Source organism: Schistocerca nitens, chromosome 4, assembly GCF_023898315.1.
Source record: "Schistocerca nitens isolate TAMUIC-IGC-003100 chromosome 4, iqSchNite1.1, whole genome shotgun sequence".
In the NCBI taxonomy this organism is placed as follows: Eukaryota; Metazoa; Arthropoda; class Insecta; order Orthoptera; family Acrididae; genus Schistocerca; species Schistocerca nitens.
Window position 1 is genome coordinate 776,760,906 of NC_064617.1, and position 17,709 is coordinate 776,778,614.

General features: G+C 38.5%; 2 protein-coding genes across 2 annotated transcripts in view; one reads left to right on the top strand and one right to left on the bottom strand.

The window, feature by feature from the left end:
* Positions 1–6,870, bottom strand: part of LOC126253129 (probable DNA-directed RNA polymerases I and III subunit RPAC2) — a 68,464-nt gene extending 61,594 nt beyond the window's left edge. Inside the window, exons 1-2 of the mRNA XM_049954259.1 lie at positions 6,715–6,870; positions 6,546–6,646 (exon numbers count right to left, since the gene is read on the bottom strand). Coding sequence (XP_049810216.1) covers positions 6,546–6,646; positions 6,715–6,732 — 119 coding nt within the window. The 5' untranslated portion in view covers positions 6,733–6,870. The remainder of the gene's footprint in view (positions 1–6,545; positions 6,647–6,714) is intronic.
* A 70-nt stretch (positions 6,871–6,940) lies between these two features.
* On the top strand, positions 6,941–8,446 carry LOC126253128 (glucose-induced degradation protein 8 homolog). Its single transcript, XM_049954257.1, has 2 exons — positions 6,941–7,135; positions 7,250–8,446. Exon 2 carries the CDS (start codon positions 7,269–7,271, stop codon positions 7,956–7,958), a length of 690 nt encoding a protein of 229 aa, XP_049810214.1. The 5' UTR covers positions 6,941–7,135; positions 7,250–7,268; the 3' UTR covers positions 7,959–8,446.
* The last annotated feature ends 9,263 nt before the right edge of the window (positions 8,447–17,709 follow it).

The window sequence follows — 17,709 nt, forward strand, 5'->3', positions numbered from 1 at the left end:
TTTGCCTTTCGCGGGCAAGTGCTCTACCAACTGAGCTACCAAAGCACGACTCACACCCCGTCCTCACAGCTTTACTTCTGCCAGTACCTCGTCTCCTACCTTCCAAACTTTACAGAAGCTCTCCTGTGAACCTTGCAGAACAGCACTCCTGAAAGAAAGGATATTGCGGAGACATGGCTTAGCCACAGCCTAGAGGATGTTGCCAGAATGAGATTTTTCACTCTGCAGTGGGATTGTGCGCTGTAAAGTTTGGAAGGTAGGAGACGAGGTACCGGCAGAAGTAAAGCTGTGAGGACAGGGTGTGAGTCGTGCTTGGGTAGCTCAGTTGGTAGAGCACTTGCCCGCAAAAGGCAAAGGTCCCGAGTTTGAGTCTCGTGTTTTAATCTGCCAGGAAGTTTCATATCAGTGCACACTCCGCTGCAGAGTGAAAAATCTCAGTCTGGAGTTAAATGTAGTTGCGTGTAATCGCTGCATAAGAAAAAAATAAGAAACTTGTTTCGATTCATGACTGGATGAAGAACAGACATTGCTCAGCATCCTTGCTGAAACAATTTATAATGGAAGACACAAGAAGTTCTCTCAGTTATCTTAGAATGTCGCCAGAACCGTTCACATTTCTTCTAAGTAGAGCTAATTATGTGATAAGGAATAAAGAAACTGTAATGCATGAAGCACTGTTGCCAGAACTGAAATTACATATCATATTGCGTGCATTACAATCAAGAACACTCAGCATGTTATAAGATGCAGTTTTAGTTGGTGATAATGCTTTTTCATTAACACCAATGATTATTAACATTAACAACCAATAATTATTAACATTAACACCAATAATTATTCGAAGCAGGCCACATTAAGAACTACTCTCTTGAAGACAGATCTATACAGTGGCAATATTTCAAAATTCTAACATATGTGAATGGGGATCACTGCTGCAATGTTTTAAATAGATGACTACTGAATAAAGAATACAGCTTCTTGATTTGTGTAACCTTCCCTCTTGTCAACAATATTCCTTAACAAAGTCGACCAACTCGAAGGATGGGATTTTAGTCTTGTAGACGAGCTCATTGCCACATCTAGAATTACTGGCTTGTATTTTCCTTAATTCAGTTTTCATGTGCTCCCAACCCAATAAATTTTGCCCTGCAGCTCAGATACTGTCAAACCATCTACACTCGTACTCATAAATTAAGGATAATTGCAGAACATGGTGCAGAACGTGGCACTACACAAAACTGGCACTAATAGCATATGCACATAGGGAACACACATGACACAGATCTTTAAGTCCTCGGTATTGGTTATAAGTTGAGAAAACCGTCCCGAAACACATGTGCTACAAAACACCACTGTTTCCTACTCATGTAACCCGACATCAATATGGGATATGATGACCATGCACACGTACACAGGCCGCACAACGGGTTGGCATACTCTGGATCAGGTGGTCGAGCAGCTGCTGGGGTATAGCCTTCCATTCTTGCACCAGTGGCTATCCGAGCTCCTGAAGTGTCGCAGGGGTTTGAAGACATGCAGCAATACGTCAACCGAGAGCATCCCAGACATGCTCAATGGAGTTTAGGTCTGGAGAACAGGCAGGCCACTCCATTCGCCTGATATCTTCTGTTTCAAGGTACTCCTAAACGATTGCAGCTCGGTGGGGGCGTGTGTTATCATCCATCAGGAGGAAGGTGGGACCCACTGCACCCCTGAAAAGGCAGACATACTGGTGCAAAATGACGTCCCAATACACCTGACCTTTTACAGTTCCTCTGTCAAAAACATGCAGGGGTGTATGTGCACCAATCGTAATCCCACCCTACACCATCAAACCCACCCCACACCATCAATCCATGACCTCCATACAGGTCCCTTTCAAGGACATTAAGGGGTTTGTATCTGGTTCCTGGTTCACACCAGATGAAAACCCAGCGAGAATCGCTGTTCAGACTATACCTGGACTCGTCCATGAACATAACCTGGGATCACAGTTCCAATGACCATGTACTGTGTTCTTGATACCAGGCTTTACGAGCTCTCCTGTGACCAGAGGTCAGTGGAATGCACCTTCCAGGTCTCTGGGCGAATAAATCTTGTCTGTTCAGTCGTCTGTAGACTGTGTGTCTGGAGACAACTGTTCCAGTGGCTGCGGTAAGGTCCCAAGCAAGTCTACCTGCAGTACTCCTGACCGTCTGCAGATACTGATGGTGAGATATTGGTCTTCTTGTGGTGTTTAACACTGTGGACGTCCCGTATTGAAGCGCCTGGACACATTTCCTGTCTGCTGGGATCATTGCCATAATCTTGAGATCACACTTTGTGGCACACGCAGGGCCCGTGCTACAACCTGCTGTGTCTGACCAGCCTCCAGTCGCCCTAGTATTCTACCCCTCATAATGTCATCAATGTGTGTTCTTTGAGCCATTTTCAGCACACAGTCACCATTAGCACATCTGAAAACGTCTGCACACTTACTCGCTGCACCGTACTCTGACATGCACCAACACACTTCTGCATATGTGGACTGCTGCCAGCACCAGCCTTTTCATGTCAGAGAAGCACTGCAACCGTGAGAAAACCACAGGTCAAATGTACTGCATGGTCATACCCCGAGGTGATTTAAACCTGCAGACCACCCACCAGAGCATTTTTTCCACCACATATCAGCATTATCCTTAATTTATGAGCATGAGTGTATGTTCCGATTGCACATGATGGTCTCAGGAGCAGCAATATGTTGCTTATGTTTGTAATCAGCATCACTGAAATCCCACAAACACCTATGCAAAGCAAAGAGATCCAAAAAGTGAACATTATTCTCCATTCCCTACTTCATATTTCAGATTGTCTACACCCTACGAACATACATAGCCTCAAAACTCATGCAACTAGTGTCACCAAGGTCGGAACACGCCGAAAATGTTTAGTTTCACCAACCAATTGCACAGCGCGCATGCGCAGTGGCCGGTAGCATAGTTGCCTGCAACCTAGTGTCGTCATGTAAACTAGGCTTAATGGTACACTGCCAAAGCATTTGCAACAAAGTGCCAGAGTTTGAAGCGTTCACAAAAACCAGTGAAGCTCACATAATACTAGGTACAGAAAGCTGGTTGAAACCTGAAACTGATAGCAGTGAGATTTTTGGGGAAAGTGCATATCAAAAAGATAGGCAAGTGGGAATTGGGGGGGGGGGGGGGGGGGGGTGATGTTTTTGTTGCAGTACACAAGAAACTCAAATCCGGTATGGTAGATGGTGGCGACTAAGGCAGTCGCGATCAGCTGACAGAACGCAAGTATCAACAAGGCTGGCCACGAGGAGCGCTGACATGTAATTACTCCTTGCCACAGCATGCAAGCATTCCACGACTTTTAAACTATGTGCCACGTTACAATTGTTCCGTTGTTGATTTCATAGAACGTTTCTGGGGAGTTCTACCCAAGTTTTCTATAACATTCCATTGGTCACTATCGTGTAATCACTGCCTATGTTATGTGTTCTTTCCGGAGTGATCTTCAATATAAACATGATAAACATAGACATACTTCTTCCACAATAAGAACGCAATAGTTAGTCGCAAGCCTAACGCACAGTGGGAATGCGACAGTATAAATTGAAGCTGCATGTGAGATTGTTTGGGCAACACTCAGTATCAGGGGTGAGCATAAAATGAAGCTGGATCCTTCTGTTGTCCACCATACTCATCTCCTGCTGTAACCAAAAACTTTAGAGAAAATGAGCAAATAGAAAGCTTAAAGTTTTTGTGTTATTTATCTAAGATGTGACACAGTTTCAGTTCATGTCTTTTTGATAAAGCTTGTGAGTGCAGTGAAACAAAAAGTGACAAATTGGGAGAAAATCATGTACATCAGCTATGGGTCTGCAAACCAGTACAAATATTTCATCATCTATGCTACCACATCAAAGATTTTTGAATGAATGCTGACTGGAACTCTTTTGCACCCAGTCATGAAAAACCAGAATGTGAAGGAATTGGAGAAATTGGGAAAAAATTGGCTGCTTGGGCTAGCCTACAGTGCCCAAATGAAAACCAAATTCTCATATCTTTGATTTACACAAATTCTGTGGACAAAGCTTGAATAAACTAAATTTTGTTGAGAGGGCTAAATTGAATCAACAAGAGCTTCTCAGGAAGAAAGGTTTTTCTTTGGCTTTGGAGTTGCCAGAACAAAAGAGACTAATCAGTTTAATCCAAATGATTTGAAAATAATTCCCGTGGAAAGTTTGTCAGGGGATTTCTTCTCATTTGTTGCCAAAATATCAGAACAAACTGATGATGCTTCAGAATTTATGGTTTCAACAATGCAACTGGGACAGTATATTAAATATCTTTACGTACATATGTATGCATGTCTGATGGGTTGGCAAAGTTTGTGAAATTTCATTTGAGGAGAATGATGCACTTATAAATTTCATGCAATCTTGTGGCCCGTCAAGATCGTTTCACTGCTCAATTCGAAAAAATACATGTGGGATCCCCAATCAACATTATCACAAATCTACCAGCAACATCTACAACAGTCGGTCAGCAACATAATTTTCCAGAATGAGTCATTACTAAACTTAATGAAAAATTTAAATTACTGCAGAATTAATGCTTGCCCCCCCCCTTTTTTTTAGTACTGTCTGTATTCTGGCTTGCAAACTATACAGACATCCAAACAAAAGACATGGGTAACTGCTAAATCCCCAAAGGTTTCAGAATCCGTTTTAGAAACACACATAAGACTCGGGAGCCTTTACTATGCAACACACTATAAACTAGCAGGCTTGGTAACCCGGAAAAAGTCGCTCCGCCTGTGGTCATTGGATGTGATGAAGATGCCGGATTTTTACTAACAGGTAATGCACCAGTGCTTGCATTTAATTATATTGCAGCTGATAGCTACTTTTTTTTAACAAAAAAACTTATGTTTCTGATACTCCAAATAGTTAGGCTCCCCTTAAAAACTGGTTGCAGCAACAGACTGATCTGTAATGTAGCCCGAGGTCTGGGTTACCATAAAAGGCAATAATTTGGTTGAAACTGCAAGATGCAGTCAGAAAACCTATATTAGATAGTGAACAGGTAACAAAGCACTCATAACAATTTGTTCACTGCGGAGAAAATAATGTTCTTTCAAACAGTCACCCCCGGCTGTCACTAAAGCTATGAACCCAATAGTAATAAAATTTACTGGTTTTATAAGAATAAAATTTCAAAAAAGGAGAAGTTTGTAAACCAACTAGATAAAGACTTGTCACTGACAATCTTGAGTGGCACTTGGAGCAAAAATAGTGAACCGAATGACATAAAACTTACACAATGTGCATGTTGCAAACTGTTCAACTACCTTACCGAGTTTTGCAGCTTTAGCCCAAATACTAACTTAATTACAACACTTCAAGTATGGCTAAACTGTCTGATATGTTGCGACATTTGTGCACACTTTACTCAAGATGACCCAAATGGCAAAATATTAAAATATGGGAGCTATAAATTTGTAAATCCTCCTTTGGCCATATAACAAACCATTAAACCAAACCCAGACAAAATCAGAGTTGGTCGAGTGGGAACCATCTCTAATGTGTAACACTGAATCACCCATTAGGGAATGAGGCACAAGGAATAATAGAAGTTCTTTTGCTATTTGGACAGCAGAATAACTGATGATGGCCAAAGCAAAATGGATATAAAATGCTGACTTGCTACAGCATAAAAAGCATTTCTGAAAAAGTCATACTTTATTGACATCTAATATGAATGTACATGTCAGGAAGTCTTTTCTGAAGGTATTTGTCTGGCGTGCATGAATTTCCAGAAATGATTTGTGGACGATGAGCTTTCCATCGCTGTTACCAAAAATTAAGCTTTGCATTAGTTCCTGAGATACAGTGCCAAAAATTATGATAAATTTTATCAAACAGAAGTTATTTGGAAAGTACTTCCAATTAAAAAATTCTGATCTCTTCAGTAATAAGTTAAGATGTTGAATGGCTTTCTGACAGCTGTATTTCAAGTTGCAGTAAATTTGTAATTGTTTCAAACACGTCTCATGGGTTGTTTAATGAAACTTTTACACACGAATGGCAAACAATACGTTCTTTCTGCAAGTACAAAAGCTGCGTGGTTAGTTTTCAATTACAATTAGGCTTTTTAGTTAGCAGACACGAAATATCCAGGATTAACATAGATGATAACCTTACTGTAAACCCAGTGACCTTGCACTTTCGTGTCGGCAACTTCTGCGATGCGTGCTCTCGCAGCGGCAGAGCCACCGATATCGTACGTACACTTTAACACAGTAACTTCAGCTTTCACAGTACATGGTCGAAATTTTGAATTAGTTTTAGTACAAAATAAAATTATCAAACGACGCAATGGAGTGTTTTACAAGCTTTTTCGGGCTGCATTCCATGACTGCTTACGACGGCTCATACGAAATAATCTCATACAAAGTTAGTCTCGTACATCAGCATATAATAAAAGACGTTCTTCACGGTCTAACTGTTTATAAGCACCTACTACTTCTAACGTACTTACTATCTCACTATAATGCTCCTCAAAGCATTCCCGAATGTGTGGCCCTCGTCAGCAAACACAAACGTCCTGTTTCTCTCTTCAGTATCATCTTCTCCTGCAAGCTACACGAGTTTAACGTTACTTGCGAACGCAAGACAAAAATAATCATACCCAACATAACATACAATACCTCTGCGATTCTATCCATAGCATTTGTTCATTACAATACCACTCTGTGTTTCCGTCTTTCTGAAGTCTGAAGAGACGAACACTGATATTTCGAGTCTCACCCGCTTTAAAAACATATGAATATCGGCTTGTACCTTGTTTCGTACCACGCTAACTAAAATGAAAATATATATATATATTGTTAGTATTTTCCGTCACAGCTGAATAGTATCACCATTACACGTTTCTTCAGAATTAAAAAGAAAGTAAAGAAGTAGAAAAACTAATTTTCTGGAAATATTTTATATTAGACGAATCTTTGGCGTGCGCATAAAGTCGGTGACTAAATAATATGTGTGACAGTGGTGGTAAAGTTACGACAGCTGTTCAGTGTGTGATTTGGCTTGTTATTATGTGCAGTCAGTGTATCGTCATTACGTCAGGTAATATTTGCATTTGAATTCAGAGGTAGCTTATAATGACAATAATTTACTGTGATAGTTGGATGTTTGAAATTATTTGAAGGTATTTATGGATCTTTTCCTTTTTCTTGACAGCTGTAGCGTTGTGGACGAAATGAGCTACACAGAGAAACACGAAAACATTTCGAAGGACGACTGGATGGAGCATCTCGAAGGTGTTCATGTACAGCGTTCAGATATGAATAAGCTTATTATGAATTATTTGGTGACAGAAGGATTTAAGGAAGCAACTGAAAAATTCCAGCAGGAATCAGGCGTGAGTCCGTGTATGGATCTGGATTCTCTCGATGACAGAATACGAATACGTGATGCTATTCAGAGTGGCAGGATTCAGGAAGCTACGGCAATAGTGAACCAGCTGCATCCTGAGTTATTAGATAACGATAGGTATTTATATTTTCATCTTCAGCAGCTACATTTGACAGAACTGATTCGAAACGGAAAAGTTGAAGAAGCGCTCCATTTTGCTCAAGAACAGTTATCAGAAGCTGCAGAATCTGATCCTACCGTTTTAAATGAATTGGAAAGAACATTAGCCCTTTTGGCGTTTGAAGACCCCCATCAGTCACCATTTAGTGATTTGTTGCACCCTACACATAGACAAAAAGTCGCAAGTGAACTAAATGCCGCAATACTAAAAATGGAAAACAGAGAATCTACAACTCCAAAGTTGTCAAATTTGTTAAAATTAATATTATGGGCACAAGATGAATTGGATAAGAAAAAGATTAAGTATCCGAAGATGACTTGCCTTGCCAATGCTGTAATTGAAGCACCAAAATGACAACAAATATCTCCCCCTCAAGAATCTATTGAAACTTCCAGTTTTTATCAAGGACAGTGAAACGTTCTTGAGGGATGTTAGTTTGCTAATAAACTGTAACGTCAGTTTCGACTTTCATTGTGGAGACATTTGTCCCACTGAGCAAATTTTGTAGAATCAGGTTGTGTATGTTATTTCTTGTTTTAGTGATGCATTAACGATTTACAGAAAAATGTACTAACTGTTTAAGCTGTGTTGAAAATGTGCGCATGCATTTGTGTTTTTTAGGCAGACAGTAAGTACTGAAACTTTTATTCAATTACAGGCATGTGGAAAGTAGTACTGTGCGTGCATATTTAAACTCTTAAAACCCTTATTGACATGTAACCATTTAAGGTGTTATATTTAAGGGCATTTTCATTTATGATATAAATTTTTTCCATATAAACAAGAACAAAAGATTTTCTGTATTTTTTACAAGTGTAATAAAATTTTATGCACTTTTCTCACACTTTGTTTCACTAAGCATTGTACTTGGAATTCCTTTTCTTGGATGTATAATGAGATTTTCAACTTAACACAATTATTTTTTATTGACTCCAGGCATGATAGCACAACAAATAAAAAGCATGTAGCTGTTGGTCAGTGAACAGGCTGTGATTTGAGACCGAGAAAACAAAAGAATTGGTACTGTAGACAGAAAATGAACCCACTAATGGATAAGAAAGTTTACAGAAAAGCCAGTGTGGCTTGATTATTAGTACTGCCTGTATACATGAGTGTACTTTATAGTGTCATGCTTTGACACCTGAAGACTGAAAGTAGGTCCTGCCCTGCAAAAAACACAGTGTGAAGTTTAAATCAATTAGTGGCCTCCCCGGGTTGGTATGACAAGTCACCATTCCTTCATCAGAAATGGACGAGTGAGTGATTGTTCCACAAACTGTTGCATGTCAGAAAGACATGTTTATTAATTTGTGTGATTCAGATGGTAAGTTTTTTATTTTTTTTTAAGGAACTGTCAGACAAAAGGATCTCAGAGATGCTCCTTGCTTACTAGCTCAGGGTAGCAGAAATGTGACACACAATATGTATATACAATATGGGTAAATCTTAGTTCTGGTATCGTAATGTGCTATAAAAGGATTATTGCACCAGGATTAATACTTGCAATATGCAACCTAGCTCAGAAACACTTGAAGAAACAAGTGATGCTCATAAATGAGAAAATAGCATAACACTGGAGAAAGCTGAAGAAATTTATTGGTCTCCAGTAAATTCAGTTTAAATTTGCCACTTTTCTTGATAAGTTTGTAAATATTATGTTTACCAAAAATTTAATTGAATGCATTATTATTAAGTCACTGAAGCAACCTTATATCATGACTGGTTTTATGGGGTTCTGTAAGTACGTCTGCAAAATACCCAGAGTAAGCAATTAACTTTTACATTATATTAGTTGTATGTCAAGGATCCCATGCCGGAGATTCTCTGGGACATGGAAAGAAGTGAAAGATATTCACTCTACTTGATGTGAAACGATATTGTATTACAGTGATAACATTATTAAATAAACTAAAATCATTTTAATTGTATCTGTTAACATACTTTTCAACTGAGTATTAGTAGTAGTAGTAGTAGTAGTAGTAGTAGTAGTACTCAAAGGAAAGTTTTGTAGTTCAGTCTTAACTTCACCATATTACCCATAGGACATTATTATTCTCTGAAAGATATGAACCCATATATTAAGCTACTTTTCTGATTGCTAAGCCCTTGAAGTCTAGTTCTGAGCCTATTATTATTATTATTATTATTATTATTATTATTTTTTGAAGAGAAGTGTTGGTAACAACAAAGGACTTTAATGAACACAAGTTGTGAAACAGTTGTCAAAATAACAAAGCTACTGACACTGAAGATATAGAACAGAAAGGTAAACTATGGAAAAATGTAAATAATTTATGAGTTAAGCAGACAAACCCACCAAATAGCAGCAGCATGGAGCACACCCATCAGAATTCTTATAACACTTTTTTATATTCTGAAAATAATACATTTGGAGTGAGAAATGCCAAATAAACTAGCTTCTTTATTTTTAAATTGCTTACATTATAACTATATTCATGTGTACTGCAAATTTAGCTAAACTAAAGCATGTCATTAATTCTAGGGTGTGGATTTTTTTCATAAGTTGCAGAATTCTATGAAAATACTTTCCCGGGTTCCAGTTCTGGTCTGGCACACAGTTTTAATCTGCCAGGAAGTTTCATATCAGTACACGCTCCACTGCAGAGTGAAAAATTCATTCTGGAAACGATCCCCCAGGCTGTTTCTAAGTCGAGGCTTGCAAGCTACACATGAGAACTTCCACGAAGTTTGGAAGGTAGGCATTGAACTACTGGTGGAAGGGTAACTGTGAGGAGGGTTGTAAGTTGTGCTTGGGTAGCTCAGTTGGCAGAGCACATGCCAGAAAGAAGCAAAGGTCCTACGTTAAGAGTCCCAGTCCAGCACATCATTTTAATCTGTCAGTAAGTCTCACATTTAGCTGAACTTTTTCATGGAACATTGCCCTATCAAAGACAACCAGTGCTTCAGAGGAGCTGAGGGCTATGCCAGTGTTAGCATAGTTACCAGCAGGGTCACCGAAGTCAGGCAGGGCTCAGCAGTAGGGCCAGGAAAAATGTGTCCCTCATCATAGGGCAGGGAGGGCTCAAAAGGTGTTGTAAAGCCAACCTTCCTAGGTAGTAAACGCCCCAAAAAATACAAGTCCTCCAGGATGGATGTGGAGTCTGGGGCCAATAACCCAATACAGTAAAAACATCTTATTATGGAACCACTACAAGAGCCTCTGACAGTGAGTGGGATATACTGAACACAACTTCAGCAATAATGAAAGCAATAGTTGAAGAGGTCATGAAGTTTAATTACTATATTGTGGCACTACTAGAGGTGAGGCTACAAGCACAAAGACAGACAGACAGACATGTCTCTGTATTTTTCTGCTGTACAATAAAGCAGAAAGAAGAACAAATTAATCTGGAACAGGATTTATAATAACAAAAGAGGTTTAGAGAAGCATTTGGATTTTGAACCTATTAACGAAAGACTCAGCAGACTAAGAATAAAGAGAAGGAATAAAGAACAGTTTTATAAAGACCTTGGAAGTACATGTAGTACAGAACTACAACAAATTATTGGTTTTGGGAGAGTTTAACACAAAGGTTGGATGAAATTAATATGGAAGAGTATCACGGAGATACGTTTTACACGAATAAAGTAACAAGACTGGAGCTATTCTATGTTACTTCGCTGTTTTCCACACAAAAGAATATGCCTTGGAACATGGAAACTGAGTGTAAGTATAGGCCATGTGTTAGTAAAAACATGACATACCTCGTCAGTCATAGATGTATGGAGCTGTAGGGACCCAAACTATGATTCAGACAGTGTGTTGTCAAGTAAGAGAAAAGTTAGCTGAAATACATAAAACTGGAATTGAAAAAATAGCATACTGGAATACAGAGTAATGGAATGATCCCAAAACTGTAGAAATATATCAAATAAAAGTTAAGATGTTCTGACAGCAGATGAGGAAACAATAGGAAACCAAGATAGGTGAAACAGAATCCAGAAAAATGCAAAAGACACACAGAAGAAACAGTTGCGGTAAGAAGGAAGGAAACACACAAATAGTTTGACGGCAAATGGAGACTTGCAACAGGATATAAAAATGTAGCAAGATTGAGAATGCTACAGAGTGAGACAAGAAGAAATGTGAGATATATGAAGAATTAAGGTTTAGTGCTCATAAGGCATGAAAAAAATAAAAAGGAATAGCAAAAAGCATAATTTCAAAAGACAGAACATCTAAAGAAATGCAGTGAAACAAAAAATGGTGAGATAATCAGAGATGATTAAAAAATATTGCAGAGATAGCGAACATATTTTAAAGATCTGGTCAATGCTAGGTATCAAGAGATCCACAAGAACAGGAGGAGAATAGAGAAGCAAGGAAAGAGAAATAACTGTGCACCTGGTGAGGGTGCGTTGCTGCCAGAACTTATAAAATAAATGGCGATCAACCTCTAATAAAGGAAATACATGTCATATGCTCTATGTATAAGAAAAAAGAAAAGACAGCTTATAAAACCCACAGAGCCATAACTTTATTGAGTACAGCCTACAAGATATTTTCTGGGGTGCTGAACAAAAGGATAAAAAAGTACATTGAAAATATCCTCGAAAATTATGAATGTGGTTTCTGGCCAAATAGAGGCACTTCCAACCACTTATTTGTTACTAAACAAATAATTGTAATGTTTGCGAACATGACATAGATCTTAGTATCAAAAAGTGAGCATTGTAGAAAGCACCAAAAAAATTGGACATGTGTGACAAGCTACGAAGGTTAGTTGCATTAACAACGAAGGACACAAAGCCAAAGGTAAAGATGAACAATAAAATTACCAGGAGCATAAACTTTACAGATCAAGTGAAGGGTAATGCTATCCGCTGTCCTGTTAAACTTAACATTACGTAGTCTGACACAAAAAACACACAAGAGAGGGTTGATATCAAAGAAATCTAGTCAGATATGCGAGGTGCAGGTGAGACTGCAATTGTGACAAGAGATGTAAATATTCTTAAAGAATTATACAAAATAAAGGAAGCAGAAAGAGCAAAAATAGGATTTACTGACACAAGACAAAATACATGTTAAAATCCAATTCTATGGCAGAACATTACATGACCTGAAGACCTCTAGTAAATGTTAAGCTGTCAACTGCTTCCATTATCGGGTGACCTCTCAACTGGCAATAACAACATGACACAATGTATTAGAGAAAGAAAACAAGCAGGAACTAGAGCTGTTTTGGAAACTTATGTGTATTTATGAATTCTTAGGAGTCTACTATCCCCTGGTACAACCAGTTGTCACATATGGGTCAGAAATGTGGACGACGACAGAAGCAGATATGAACAATCTAAGAACACTTTGAAAGAAAGATCCTGATAAGAATTTATAAGCTTGTGAGAGAGGCACTGTGTTGGAGAGTTATGTACAATCACAAAATACAGCATATTGCAGAAGGAAAATATAAAGTAAAATTTATTACATCTCTAAGAAATTTCTGATTAGGACATATGGAGAGAATGGCAGATGATAAGGCGCTCAAATTAATAATGAAAGGCAGATTGTATTCCACAAGGAGAAAGGGCTGAGCAAGAACTAGAGGGCTAGACAATGCATTGGCTGGCCTTACCAAGATGGAGATCCGAGGATGGAAGAGAGGAGCAAAAAACAGAGATGTATGGAGGCATACTGTTGAGGAGGCCAAGACTCATCACGGGCTGAAGTGCTGAGGAAGAAGAAGAAGATTTGGCTGAAAATGTAGTTCATGCATAACAGCACTATAATTTAACAATACTACGACAACAGGACAAGACTTTCTGTTGTTAGATGTGCTGCAGTAGTTGCACAAAATGAGAATCTTGTTCTTTCTCCTGCCAGCTGTGAGGTTGAGTCCATTATAAAGTTTCTTAACACACAAAGATAGCGCCAATCAAAATTAATCATGAGCTGTATCAGGTGTATTGGCAAACACACGTTGCATTGCTTGTTTAGGCAATTATCCAAAGTCTCCATCTTGAAGAGGGCCATAGGCGACATTCCCTCATCAATGACAACATCGTGGAGCTGGTGCAGCAGCACATTATGGGGAACTGTCCCTCTCCGATTATGGATCTCATCATCCATTTTTCGCAGATATCACAATCCTCCTTGCTTGGAGTGTCACTAAGCACCTGCTGTTCAAAAAAGTGGGTGCTGAAAAACCGGACACTCAAACACAACATGAATCACTTAAGAGCAGCATTGTGAAATAATGGAAAATCTACATAAGGAGATCAAAAATATAGGAAAAGACGGATTGCTACTTACAGTAAAGAAGACACATTGAGTTGCAGCCAGGCACAGTTCTAGGCTGAGTTGCTGCATTTGGTGGTCACATGCACATCTTGTGTGCTTGCTTGTGTTTATGAATGGTGTGTGTTTTTCTGTTTTCCTTTTGCTGGTGAAGGCTGTGGCTGAAAACTTTGTGTCAATATCCTTTAATTGTGCCTGTGTACAAATTAACGGTAAGTAGCAATCTATCTTTTCATACATTGTTAAGAGCAGCATTGGGATTTCTGCAGCGATACCATGAGAATGGCAACGAATTCCTCAACAGGACTGTAATGAGTAATGAGACGTGGGTTGCTAAGCTTACCCAGGAAATCAAGCAGCAGTTGATGCATTGGTATCACAGTGGACCTCTGCTCAAGATGAAGTTCAAATAGATACGATCAATGCGGAAAGTGATATGCATGGTGTTCTGGGACTGGACAAGCATTCTGCTCATTGCCTTCCTGCCCAGAGGTGAAGACCATTATTGTGAATACCACAGAAATTGTGCCGACAGGCTATTCAAAACAAGAGCCAGAGAAAGCTCAAGTCAGGTGTTGCGCTCTTCCATGACAATGCTCACCCACATGTGGCTCAGTGCACAACTTTTCTGAAGAAGTTAGGCAGGGAGCTGTTTGATCATTCGCCATACAGTCCCAATATTGCTCCCTGTCGTTTCTTGTCCCTCAAGAAATCCTATGCACCGGTCAGAATTTTCACATGATGATAAGTTGAAGACAACTGTCACTCGTTAGTTCTGTTCCCAGGTGGCAGATATTTACAACACAATTACAAAAGTTGATCTCACGAAATGACATGTGGCGATTATGTCGAAAAACGGTTCAAACATTGCTGTATTTATTGCCTAGTTTTTCATGTAATTATTTTTTTCTTAAGGGGGCCATAATTTTTGTATTACACTTATAGGTGAGTTGTAATATGAATGTCCACTTGCTGCATTCCAATACTGAATACTTCTGAGAAAATCTGGTACATTATAACAAAGAGCAAAGAGAACACTTCCACCAAGGCATTAAGGAGATAGAGAAGAGATACCACAGAAGATGGAATGGGCAACTGTTACTGGATTTTGAAGAGGAACAGTAAAGATGAAGGTTCTGTGAGGAAAACAGAAAAGAAAAAGTTTGAAAATTAAATGCAACAGAGAACTCATAATGCTGCTAAGAGAACTGCTTATATTATTTTTAGAATATGCATAAAAATAAAACAATTATAATAAAAATATAGAACTTCATTGAAATTTTATTTTAATGTTTGTGCTTACATCTATTTTTTGAAAAACTCTGATGCGATAGAATAAAATGCAAGTAAATTTTAGAATCACTGTTGATTCCAGAACACCAGTTTTGAAGAAATCATTTGTCAAAAATCTAAAAAATGCAGGCTTGTGTATTCATTTAGCCTTGAACCATCTGTTGATGGTTTCAAATATTTCAGCAGCAGCCTTATCTGTAAGAGGATTCTAGTACTTCTATTCCTGTAGTTGTATCATCTGCAAAAGGAGCAAGTTTTGCTTCTTCTGACATTGCAAAAGGAAGATCATTTATCTATAAGAGGAACAACAGATGACCCAAGAAACAACCCTGCGATACACCAAGTCTGCATCACATTCTGAGTGCCTCTTTTTATGTGATTGAAATGGAATTAGTACACTGTGCTCTCTCTCGCTCAGATAAGATACAAACCATGAACCTACATTACCTATTATTCCAGAACATTTTAAATTTTGCATGAAGATATCTTGGTTCACAAAATATTCCCAATGTTAATAATTGTTGATTTACTGATTTGAGTATATCATCTGTCAAGGTAAATGCAACCTGTGCAGCTGACAGTCCAAATGACTATATATTTCTGTACTAAATTTTTATAGATTTTGTTGTGTATAAACTGCTATTAAAAAAAGAATACTGGCAATGAGCTGGACTGATAATTCTTTACCATTTTTTATCTTCTTTTTTTGTGAAGGGGCTTGATAGCAGAACACATAAGTCTGCCTGCTATGCGTCTGTAATCAACTGCAACACAAAATTTATAACTAGTGATGTCAAGGATCCTCTGCAATAAATTACACTGTCCACTGACTCGATTTCTTAATCTTCAAATGACAGACTACACCTAATCACCCTCCTCATTCACACAGATATAATTCAGAAATTGCATAACAAGACATGTGATGCAATAAATTTACTTCTGTTCAATGTTAAAGATTCTGCAATTCACACCTTCTAATTAACCTCTATATACAATAATATGCCTCTTCACATGGACGGTTCATTATTCCCCGCATTAACTTTCATGTGTCCGTTTCCCCGTGAGTCTATCACCAGGTGTTAACCCTGCCGACCTTACTTCTGATTCCAAAATCACTGTTGATTCCGCTTGCTCCCTACTTCGAGCATTGTTAGCATGACTCAACAAAGTCCTCCTCGCCAGGAAAAATGCATAAAAAGGCCTAGAAGGTAAGGCCAGTCAGGTAGCAATTGACAAGCTAAAAAGTGCAACTCTCAAAGACACTGTCTTCTTATAGATCATTAGTTCAAAATTTCAAATAAATTAACAAATCAAAAAGAATAGTTTTCTAACAGCGGTAAGTAGTTTACATCTAAAAGCTATATGGAATCTAGTACAGCAAGGTGTTGATAAGTACATATCGTAAGTAGCATGAGTTAGTCAGTCAGTTACTTCTATTTTCAATGGATCATAAGTGTGACTTCTCGCTATGATATAGAATGAGTCTATTACATTATTACAGTATGCTTTGCCATAGGAAACTCTGGCATCATGCTGACCACTTATTTTTGTAATAGTTTTTTCTCTTGCACAATTTACACTCCACTACATTCAAGTTGTTTCCTCCTCAATTAAACACTCTCTCTCTCTCTCTCTCTCTCTCTCTCTCTCTCTCTCTCTTCAGTGGGGAAGTAGAAATTCCCGAGCTATGATTTCAATTTGTGTTTGAGCTTAATTTTCTTATCTGCTCAATTCTTTACATCACTGAATCGTTCGTCAAAGATTTGTGTGGCTGAATACCTCACTCCTGTCTACGCCCCGCTATGGCTGGTTAAATCATTTCTCTTTCAGGTGTCGTATTTATGAATGTTACTGTTACTGTTTAGTTCCAAACAAGGTAGCTGATATAAGCGGTTCTAGAGTGGACACAACTTATTATCCTTACTGCATGTTTCTTTACAAAAAATTGAAATGAATGAAGTAGCAGGGAAGGAGAGCTTTTACTGCAGTGAACAGGGTGGCCTAAAGTAGAATGCCTGTAAAGAGAGCAGACAGAACAAGATGTATTATATAGATATTTTTTAATCTTATTAAAGGCAAAACACTTCCTAATGTTCTGCAAAGTTATATTTATTTCTCACGAACCGGCTTTCGGCTTTTCAGGTGACAACTGAATGTCGCAAACACAGTTGTCACCTGAAGATGGCCTGAGAAGCTGAAATCTGGTTCATGAGAAAATAAATATAATATTGCAGAACACTAGGAAGTATTTCCCTTTTTAATATTATCATCATGTTCTGGCAAGCACCAACAGAAAATTCAGTAGATGTTATAAATTAATATTTCTAAGTATTCGTTAGAATGGGTTTATCTTTGTTGTTGAAGATGTTCTTAGATTTGGGACATGGGAAGTGGAGGACGACAAGGTGATGTAGTTTGTAAGATGAAGTTTTTCAATAGCTGAGAATCAAATCCAATTTTAGAGGTGATGGTAAGGAAGACCAACATTGTCCGTTCTGTAGGATTGGCAACCACTTCCATTCTCCAGCCCTTGTGGACAGGCAATACTTCACA